Source organism: Dunckerocampus dactyliophorus, chromosome 2 (assembly GCF_027744805.1).
Source record: "Dunckerocampus dactyliophorus isolate RoL2022-P2 chromosome 2, RoL_Ddac_1.1, whole genome shotgun sequence".
Lineage (NCBI taxonomy): Eukaryota > Metazoa > Chordata > Actinopteri > Syngnathiformes > Syngnathidae > Dunckerocampus > Dunckerocampus dactyliophorus.
This window is the reverse complement of record NC_072820.1, coordinates 33,206,848-33,217,944: the sequence shown is the minus strand read 5'-3', so window position 1 is coordinate 33,217,944 and position 11,097 is coordinate 33,206,848. Positions and strand designations below refer to the sequence as shown.

The window sequence follows — 11,097 nt, the reverse complement described above, 5'->3', positions numbered from 1 at the left end:
GGCGGCAGCACAACTGAACAACATTAAAAGTTTACAACAACAAAAAACAAACAAAAGACAACAGGATTCTTATGAATATGGTCATAACTCCATAAGTATAAAAAAGTTTTCTTACGAGCGGAGAGATGACATACAGTAGTCGCTGGTCAGTGACTGCGTGAGGATGACTTGCTACATCTGGCAACGAGTATTGAAAAAAACGTGACTTTCTGGTTTGTTGACAGCTGCATGTAAAGTCCGACCCGGGGGCGATTTGAGGCACGTAGCTCATTTTTTGTTGGCGTGCGGCATACTTAAAAACACATCACATTAAACCAAAACATTATGACGGATGCTTTAGGGAAACACTGAAAACAAACCATATAAAAAGTTGTAAGAAAAAATATATTTTCTATGCAAAAAAAAAAGGGCATAAGATTCTGTTTAGATATTTAAGAATAATTTTAGCAAAATTGCTTTAATTGACTTCAAAAAGTCACATTAGGAATTTTTTTAATTTATTGGAGATTTGAAAGCTTAAAAAAGTAGTAATTTGCCTACTATTATTATTTTTTTTACTTTATTCTAAAAAAAATAAGAAATAAACATGATGAGTGGTTAGCATGTTGCCCACACAGTCAGGAGATCGGGAAGACCCTGGTTCGAATCTCCGCCGCTTGGGCATCTGTGTGGAGTTTGCATGTTCTCCCCGTGCGTACGTGCGTGGATTTTCTCCAAAAACATGCATGTTAGGTTCATCATCCATAGGTGTGGTTGTTTGTCTACATGTGCCCTGCAATACGCCGCCTCTCGCCCCAAGTCAGCTGGGATAGCTGGGATACATACCTCCGCGACCCTCAAGTGGATAAACGGATGGATGGATAAATGCTTAGCATACTCAGTCTTCACTGGATTGATTTTAATGTCATTTAACAACACACATGGGAATCATTTTTCAAAAAGCAGTGTCCATATACTGAGTGTTAATAGACGGTTCATTAACAGCTAATCTTGCAATAACCCCTTCATAAATCGTTTTAAACAGTGGAAAGGGATCACTACAAAATCACTATTTGGCACGCACATCTGCTAACATACAAGTACAGTCATTTATAACAGCGTATTAAGAAGCGACTTCATAATTTGCACACTATTTGTAGACGTCATTTAAAAATATTAGCAACTGCTAGCTCATTTCTACAATATTGTTATTAGCACTGGCATTATTTCCTTTTTTGATACATCTCTTACATATTCAAACGATTAATATTAGCATTTAATACAGGCTGAGGAATTTTAAAACACAGACTTGTTTAAAGAGGAAAAAATGTTAATCTATGATATTTTTTTTTACAGAAGTATATTGGATGCTTGACATTTTTAGTCCCGAGGACATTGAGCGTGAGCTTTTTTTATTTAAATTTTATTTTGGATTTCAGAGGGGTAAAAGTGGAATAAAAAAATATACATATGTTTTTACAAGCTGACATTTTTTGTGAAATAAATGAGGCCATGTGCAGGTGTGCCTGATGTTGTGGGTGTACTTGCAATACATACATTACAAGCCTGCTCCAGGCTCAGGCGAGGAGGAGGAGGAGGAGGAGGAGGAGGATGGACAGGAATGAGGGGTGATGCTGTTGGGCATGTGCATCATCATCTCATCTGACATTCTTCACAATGCTAAATGCTAATTTGGACAACAAGTACAACACTTTAAATAACACAAAGACTGCACCAAATTTGGTGATGGTGAACAAAATGTACTCAGCTGGTAACACAATAAATTCATGTTTAATACAAGAAAGTGTTAACATAAGCATTCTTCTCTTTGAGTTTTTTTTTCCAGTCTTTCAAATTGAAACATTGGTTCATAGTATATTTTTGTTCGTAAATGAAGGCATGCATTTCTCCAAATCTGTTTCAAATCTATCTGTGAGGACAACAGCATTAACACCATAAAGCATTTAAAATGGAACCCCGAAAAAATAAATACCCTACCCCGAATTGCATTCCAAAAAAATAAAAACTCCTTTTCTTTCTGCACGTCACTGATCAGAGATCCATGTGTCGAGAGGGATCAATACATTTGTTGTCATTGCTGAGATGCACTGAATTGTGTAAAAATTGTAAAAAAATAAAATAAAATAAAAATGTGTGAATAATTGTGTACGTGTTGTCATCAGTCATAGCTGCCTCTGTTATGTGACATAAACAAACTGTCATGGCGCTCAAACAAGTGTCCTTTTTTGCTATATCGTATAAAATTATCAATTTCCCACTCACTCACAGTTAAAATTAAGGTGTTTAATGTTTTTAAAGGAACAATTTCTCAGTTATTTGAAAAGGCTAGCTACAGGTCATTTATCCTCCCCACCCGTAGTGGGCAGTGTTTCCGCAAATTCATCATATACTTTTAACATAGTAGTCATGGTTTGAAAAAAGCTTTGCTAATCTTTTGCCCAAATGGCTAAAAATCAATAAAATTCCGCAGCTTACATGTTACAGTACTTGTCCTATCAACTCGGTAGCTCAATGATGCCTCTACGGGCAGGCAGTGGTACTACAAGACATGATAAAGTGGGCTCTAGCTAGTTCAGAAAATGTCCAATTTCTTTCAAATTGAAGCTCAGATAAAAAAATGTAAAATAGATGAGCTATGTTGAGTAAATCAATTATTTTAGTTGTTTTTAAATGTCTTCAAGTTGTCTTACTGGAGTGTAATGAAATGACAAAACTAATAAATGATAAAAAAAAAATTCTAAATATTATTTAATGTTATTGTATTGTTTGTGATTTCTGTGTGCTTCCGAACATGTGAATTTCTCCTGTTGCGGATGAACAAAAGTATCTATCTATCCATCCGTCCATCTATAGGACTCTTTTACCGTGCATAAACCGTATTGACATGAATATAAGACGACCCTGAATATGAGATGATGCCTTTTTTAAAGACCCGTTTTTGGAAAAATATTGTACAAGCCAAAATTAAAATTTTTGGTATTTAAATCATATTTCACTCATCACATACCATTTTCTATCTGGGTCAGAACGGTAGGGGTGTCACAAGATATCACGTCACAAGCTCTCGCGAGATGAAAACATGACAAGATTTGTCATTCAGAAAAAACTGTCTTGTGGGCACTAGTCCTGGGACGATAATAAATACATTCATTTATCACACGATAATTGAAAACTAACTCGCTAATCTTGCAGGCACAATACATGTGCATGAGTGGCTGTTTTCCTCATCTGACGAGGGTTCATTCTGTGCATTGATTTCAGCACGTTGGTGCATTGGTTCCATAGAACAACGACATGAATGGAGTGAGCCCTTTTGCCAGTAAAATACATACAGAGTGCTGAGTAGAAGTTATACTAGTAGATTGTAATATATTGTCATACATTTATAATATTTTTTTCATTGTACTTTTCTTAAAAGTTAAGTTTAAAAACTCGTCTCGGAGACCCAATCTCATGTATCATCTTGTCTTGTGACACCCCTACAGAACGGTATATTGTTTTGTAGTCGCTTTTAAATGGACTAATAAAACCAGCAAGGTATTGACATGTTTTGGTCATTTGAATATTGTGGACTTGACATAGCAAAAGCTGACACTTCTCGCCATGATGTACGCAGTAAGAAAATGTTTGAAACGCGACACTTACATGAATGAACCTGAGGATTTGCCAGCATAGTGCTTTAAAGCTTGAGGCCCATCAAAGAGTCTCTGAGAAAATAAAACAATTACCTGTTTAAAAAGAAAAGTTTTTGTGTCAAAGTGCATGAAAAGGATGTAAAGCATACTTGTGGTTGTCACTGTGAGGCTTGCAGCTTAGTGAGTTAGTTAGTTTGGGCAGAATAGCATACTGTAGTATTTGGACAAGAGGTCCCCACACACACAAACTGGCAGCACATCAGCAAGAAATAAAAAAAAATGATGGTAGAAGAACATGGATATCTCACAATGCCTGCCGACAAAAGCTCCGATCAAATGTGACGCCATTGCTGTGAAGAATAGAACCTGAAGAAGAGGAGGAGGATGAAGAGGTTTCAGCATTAACACATGAAGTGCTCGTTTTCAGGCCCGATAACAAGGCCGGATTAGTTATCCCTGAATGCTTCTTTGGACTGTGCCGTCAGTCCCCTGAAAAACAACAAGGCGCTTGTCAGTTGAAATACAGCTCTTTGGTCAGCATGGACACCACGCAGGGGATCTGCTTCTTCTCGCTGAAGCGCGGGTCTTCCGACCACGACTCAAAGCTGGTGGCCACCATGTAGTTGACGCGTGTCAGGATCTGCATGATCTCCAGCTGCTTGCCGAACTCGTTGAGGACGTTGCACAGCGCCTGGACGAACCAGGAGCCGCGGCCGGGATTCCTCCACGAGTAGTAGCCTAGGACGGAAGATGGACGGGCAGAAGTGTGGCGACAGCTCACAGATTGTGTGGGGAAATTGTACCTGGCACGGTGGAGTAGGCAAAGAGGAAATCGGCCTCGACTGGGATTTTATGTCTTGGATTGGCATCTGTCTCCAAGGTGTCGTTTGGCGGACCAGAATCAGTCTGTATGCCGTCGTCGAACTCAGAACCCCGACAAGCCTGGTGATACCGATGATACCGGTTTATCACCAACTTGTGACACCTCATCTATGAGAAGTAGTCTTACCTGGATGAAGAAGAGTTTGGGCTTCCCAACCAAGCTCTTGCACATGTCCCCCCTGAACAGCGAGGTCATGGTCTTGATGGGCATGGCTCCGTCGGTGCCGTAGATCATGCCCTCTTCGCCGTGGCTTAGCAGGATGCAGGCAAAACATGAGCTGTCGCTGTGGTCCTCCTCTGAGGCTAACACACACAAACACACACTTGGGCTTATTAAACAAAATGTATTTTTGATGTGCAATTCAAGAAGTGTAGCACCCCCTTGTGGTCAACATGCAGAAGACAGTTGATTGTTGACACCTAAGAGATCCTAGGGCCGTTTTGTGCCATTCTGTTTGTTTTTATTTATTTTCAAGCCATTTTGGCTCAAATATGTGATATTTATTTTTACAACATTTTAGAATTGACATTTCTGTCTCTTAAATTAGCCTTAACTGGTAACATCAACAACAAAAAAAAAGACAAATTCATCCTTTGAGGCAAAAAAATTTCTCATTGAAAGTGCAATTTTTGATCCCACATTTATCTTAGCATCAACTAATACAACATGTTATGTTACCATTTCAATTTAGCCAATTCAATTTGCCTCACATTTTTTATTTTGTATATATGTCCACCATATGGTGCTACTTTTCAAAGCATGCAGCAAAATGTCACACCTTGAACTGTTCTCTGCAACGGTGCCTTGCTACTAAAATGGTAAGTGTCTCTGCTGATGTTTGGAAAGGGTCTCCATGTAAAACTGTAAAATTCTTTTTGGGTGTTTTTTTTTTTCAATAAAATGGTGGCGTTATGCAAACACAACTTTCAACAAAAATCTAATTAGTAATTAAAATGCATATTAAGTGGAAAAAATATTAACATAGAAGATTCCTTCAGCAGGGAAATCTGACATCTCTTGTCATTTGGGTAAAAAACGTGTGAGTAACTTTTAAAAACCTCTTAACTCTGAGTGACACTGGTGAGCGTCACGAAGGTTTTGGCAAAAGCAGGGATCCAAAAACTTTCCAAATTGGTTAAAAATGGTTCCAGAGTGACATTAAAAACAGTGTTAACTTTAAATCAAATGTGATCAAATCAAATATCAAATATGATGAAACTTGCAACAATTGTCAAAAAATTAGTAGAGCACAATCATGAACCTGTCTAGTTTAATAATTAATTTTTAAAAATAGGCCGTGCCAACTGGGTGATACTATTTCATCCAGTCCTGTGTGTGGCAGTAATGTGCAATACAAAGTGGATACAGAAAGTGGGCATTTCAATCATATGCGAAATCTAGGGGGTCACTGCCCTACTTGGCCTCAATACAAGCAGACTGTAACAGCATAAAGTCCTCAATTGGCACTTTCAACCAAAATTTTACAGGTTCTCCCTTGCTATATTTTGTGGTAATCGATTTGTAGTTTTGTGTGTAATCTTGCTAACCAACAATGAAACAGTTATTCATGCTAGTATGTATTTTCCCCTCACCCTCTCTGAGGAGACGCTCCATCTTTTCACAGGTCTGATCGTTGTAGATAAAGACGTCGAAGCCCAGACTCTTGAAGCACTTGCACAGCTCGCCGGCGTCACGGTCTGTCCCGTTGCGTACATTCATCCCTGTCGGGGACACACTGGTGTGTTTTAAAAGGAACGTATATTGACGTGATGCACTTTATAAAATGTTTGCCTTACCTGTCTTTTCATCAAAGTTTTTGTTGTTGATGATGATGCACTTGCCCACTTGCCGGTGGCTCATCTTATACTGGAATGTTGGTGAGACAATTCTGTAATGGCTTTCAGAAGAGTAGTCCTGCTCCCGCGTCTGGCCATCCTTATTCTTCTTGCTAAAAAGAGTCATAGAAACACCATGAGAAGCACTTTTTGACCACCACAACTCAACTATCATCATCTGTGTCAATCCATTTTGAAATACTAATACTTGCTTTGGTACAAAGCACTAGATTTCGTCCACTCCAATAATACACCATGCCCAGCCCGGTGTCCCCTTCAATAAATAAACACCATACCTCAAAGAAACATAATGGCTTCTACTATGTGTCCCATCGTTAGGCGTCTTTACCACAACACAGGCATACTGCAGACATGCCATCTTTAAAGCTCAGGTTGACAGTAGAGTTTGAAGAGCAAAATTGTCAAAACATGCACCGCTCCTGTGTTGCCTGTGCTACTATCTTCTTACCACAAGCACTGTTATTAAACGCTATAACTCAGACTGAAATTAATATTTTCATACAGCTCAATGCGCCCTACAAAACTTCAAATTTAGGGTGTTTCATCAAATCAGAACAAAATTTTGTACACACTTTTAGGGAACTGACAAGCACACGTCTGTAAAATATAAACAAGAAAAATACGGCTGCCATCAAGCAAAACATCTTTGGGGCTTAACTAATTTTCCGTAAGTCATTGAATATTTGTCTAATAATTATAGAATAGAATTTAATATATAATATAAATATAGAATAATTATATGTATTATTACAGATATTATACTGTGATATATTATGTTAAGTAAGAAATATGATTTAACAAATGATTTAATATTTGCATTAGTAAACATATAAGCCTTACTCATAACACCTGGTTCTCTCTGTGGTTGAGGAAATAAATGTCCCTGTCCACAAAATGAGGAAATATGTAATACGGTAAATATAAACTAATAATAGTAATAATAACAGTCAAAAACGATCAAGCTACTTACAAATAATTAGAACTGAAGGAACAAAATTATGAAAAACTAATTGTGAAATACAGCAATTACAACTGTAGTGTATTTAAATGTGAGAAAAATGTGAATACTAACACATCCAATCATTCTAATGTAACACAAAGCGAAAAGAACGACTTACTCAGAGACCAAAAAGTACATGTGTTCCAATAAGGCATAAACCTGATGGCCAAATTTGGTTGCGGTAGTCCACCCTCAACTTAAATAGACTCCTCAAACATTTCCTCCAAGTTTGGATATTAAAAAAATATTTAAAAAGTTGAAGATTAGAACCGAGAGCTGCATAGAGGAACAGTTTGCGTGACTATTCTCCTCACACGGCTGCCATGTTTTCACATTCTTTGGCAGATGCGTCCAGATGGCGGCGTGTTCCAGAAGAGCCTGGTCATGGGGTCAACAATGGCTGGCGCCCAAATGCCACCCCCCGGTCATATTCTATTCTATCAAACATGTGATTTGACGCCCTACCCCCTCCCACCTCTAAATTGTGCCAACATACTGTACCAAACAATCGAGGGTGGGCAAAGAGCAGTTTGCGGTGGGCAGGGCATGGCGCTACGAGGAGGGCGCATGTGTCTTACCTGGGTTCGTCATTAAGCGCTACGCCACTCTGCATCTGCAAAAGAGTATGTTGCTCCAGCTATTTTTTTTGGCTGAGTGCTAGGATACTGACATGCTCTCTGTGCTGGATGAAGAACCCGACTGGGCCGGTGGGTGCCCACGGACGGAAGTGGGGAGGTGGCGGTGGTGGTAGGAGGGCGGGGTGGGGGGGGAGAGCGGCCTACTGTTGAGCCCCCTTCCCTGAGTCAGCAACCTCGCCACCGCACCAGTGCTTTCTAAAGGCCTATTGACACGAGGGCCCTGCACCTCACACTGGGGTCAACAAGGATAGTGGTCAGTCGAGAGGTATTACTTTATCAATACTTTGTCATTTATTTTGGTTTTAGTTTGCAGAATTACGTCAAAGCGAAGGGTGAATTAATGGTAATGATAATGTTAATGGTTTAGTTTGTTTCGAACACGAAGTACATCACTTGCTTAAACTTGCACAATTGAACATGCCAAAAAGGAGTAGGAAGGAGCACAGCTTAATATTAATATATACATATTTATGGAAGTTATGACCCTCTCATTTAACTAAATAAGGTAAAAAAATAAACTAACTACTGTATATGAACGCATCATGAATTACATTTCTGCACTGCATTTTCTTTCAATAACGGCCAGTTTAAAAAATAAATAGTAACCCTTAAAAATAGTGGCCATTAAAAAACAAGCTATGGGCCACAAATGGCATCCCTGCTTTAGTACACACCACTGTGTATACATTTTGCAAATAAAAACAGAATGTACAATGCAGGCTGAATAATTTTGAGTGCAACTGCAATTAATTGTTTTTTTAGATTAGCCTATACAGTAATCCCTCATTGATCACAGTTAATTGGTTCCAGACCTGACCGTGATAAGTGAATTTCCACGAAGTACGATTCCTGATTTATAAATCAAATATTTTCATAGTTAAATAACACCCCCTATAGTCACGTTTACACTCGTATTGCCCAATATAGTAGACATAATAATACAAAATAAGACATTGAAAACATAAATACGACTTGCGCTTGTGTGTGTTCGTGTTCCCGGCATGAGGAGGACAGGAAGTGACGGCGCAGGTACAGAGTTGAGTAGATTAGGGCCGCAACAGTAGCCCTTCTTATTAATAGCATTCTTATTATTATTATTACTAAGATTATGTCGTTATTATTGTGCCTGTTGTGAAATAATTCAAAACCTGCAATAAAAGCCTGTTGTTCCTCCGATCATGTCTGATGCTTGTGTGTCTCACTGAACATTACAGTAACATCACTGACACAACTGGCACCCAGTGACCAGTGTAGAATACTACATATTACAATTTGAATGTGTCTTCTTAATGGCTTTTAGTTTTAGTTTAGTTTATTTTAGTTGATTTTGCCATTTTTATGCTTGAAAATGCTTAATTTGGGCAAAAAATACATAACATTTGCTTAAATATGCATTTTTTTAAACTAATCCATATTCAACCACAAAACAGCATGATTTATTAATATATTTTTTAAAAACCGTGATACAGTGAAGCTGCAAAATTTGAACCGCAATGTGGCGACTGTATTTACTTAAATAGGTACAAAAACTGCAGGCGTCATACATAAGTATTATTTTAAAAATAGTTTAAAAATCTATTAAAAATAACAAAATATTGTTTTGTTAATAATAAAACATTTTTAATTTTTTGGCTTGAATCTCATTCACATTGATAGTGTATTTTCTGTACTGTACTACCTTTTTACCGCGATTGTAATTATGGCATTCGTGAAAGAGAGTGCAGCGCCATCTTGTGTTCAAGCGGAGATTAGCATAAATAGGCACGTCGCAATACAACATTGTCACTGAAAGTGCACGCAATTGAGGTTGACTAATGTTGGAAGTGAAAGTTCTTGTGTGGTATCCACTCACCCAAAAAGTAGAAACCTCCCCTTGCGGTCAGGTTTGGCGTCTGCTTCGTCACTCGTCTGTTCTTCTTCCTCATCTTCAGCTCCAAGTTCCGTCCTCTCAGCAGGTTCTCCAGCCATTCTGTCGCTAGCACACCCGTTAGCATCGGTTTAGCAAACTTAGTAGTTGTACGTTCATATTAACAACTGAAGAGTGACTGCTTTGGGTGTGGTTTTGGAGTAGCTGTCGCAACGTTACATTGAACTTACAATGTGTAGAATAACCAGGTTGTTGGTTTTTGTCTCTTTCTGAAGTTTCACTTCCTACAACAAAAAAAAGTTTTGCAGTCAAGTTTGAAGGAGTCTCCAAGGTGCGTCACTGCGTCATCGCGCCACGTAAAATCACGTTGGCCATATCTATCTAAATGCGCATGCACCGCCGCCATATTGGAACGGTACCAGTCAGCATGAAAAACAATAGCAGTTTATATTGAAAAAATGACCTATACCCTGGTTATTGTATCAAATTGCCCTGTAGGTCACATTTTCAGAAATGTATGTTCTTTAATCTTTAATTAATTAATTAATTAATTAATTAATTTTTAAAAATTATTATTATTGCTTATATAATGACAGTACAAGGCTCTGCCATAGCTTATAACATTTATTTCACAAAGTGGCTATCATAGTCATTAATAAACTCAAGTCACAAATTAAAATTCAAACAAAAACTCTGTTAAAGGTAGTCAAAGAGCCTCTATATGGCAGTAGTGTGCTTATATATGTGTGTGGTGTGTGTGTATTATACTATATATATATATATATATACTGTATATATATATATAAAATACCAATTAATTTATATGATAATTAATTTAATTGAACTTACTGCTTTTTAACAACTCCAAACAATTGTATTTTGTTGAATTATCATAATAATTTTTTGTCGAAACAAGTTTAGCTAACTGTAAAACAGTGTTGGGGTCACAAAGACAAATATGAGACAAATAAAATCATAGTAAGAAAGTCTTTGCATTAGTCATTAAAGTTGATATAGCACTTATGCATAGCTATTGTACAATGTGTAACACCATGTCACCCGCTCCTGTGTGTCATAACAAGGTCCTGGAAGTTGACCTAATTGTCCAATGAGGGATCATTACACATATACATTGACATGTGGACACTGTCTCTCCTCCTGCAGACAGACAGCTGTGTCTACCAGTCATCTACCATGCTTTGTGCAAAACGGGGGAGG

General features: G+C 38.0%; 1 protein-coding gene across 4 annotated transcripts; it reads right to left on the bottom strand.

Moving 5' to 3' along the window:
- Positions 1–1,194: 1,194 nt before the first annotated feature.
- casp7 (caspase 7, apoptosis-related cysteine peptidase) lies at positions 1,195–10,210 on the bottom strand. 4 transcript variants are annotated; one of them, XM_054768887.1, is made up of 7 exons: positions 10,110–10,210; positions 9,865–9,987; positions 6,315–6,466; positions 6,111–6,239; positions 4,645–4,820; positions 4,439–4,577; positions 1,196–4,373 (listed from the first exon to the last, which is right to left on the bottom strand). In XM_054768887.1, exons 2-7 carry the CDS (start codon positions 9,978–9,980, stop codon positions 4,147–4,149), a joined length of 939 nt encoding a protein of 312 aa, XP_054624862.1. In that variant the 5' UTR covers positions 9,981–9,987; positions 10,110–10,210; the 3' UTR covers positions 1,196–4,146. The 4 variants fall into 4 exon arrangements, with proteins under 4 accessions (XP_054624864.1, XP_054624865.1, XP_054624862.1 ...); XM_054768888.1 differs by having other exon boundaries at positions 9,865–9,981; positions 10,110–10,204; XM_054768889.1 differs by lacking the exons at positions 9,865–9,987; positions 10,110–10,210 and adding an exon at positions 7,953–8,067 and having other exon boundaries at positions 1,195–4,373.
- Positions 10,211–11,097: the final 887 nt, after the last annotated feature.

Excerpts from the sequence above, each read along its gene's own strand:
- casp7 (XM_054768887.1), bottom strand. The coding sequence starts at position 9,980 with ATGGCTGGAGAACCTGCTGAGAGGACGGAACTTGGAGCTGAAGATGAG. Across the intron at positions 6,467-9,864 it reads GGGAGGTTTCTACTTTTTGG|CAAGAAGAATAAGGATGGCC; the intron begins GTGAGTGGATAC and ends GACTCTTTTTAG. Across the intron at positions 4,374-4,438 it reads TGCCTACTCCACCGTGCCAG|GCTACTACTCGTGGAGGAAT; the intron begins GTACAATTTCCC and ends CTTCCGTCCTAG.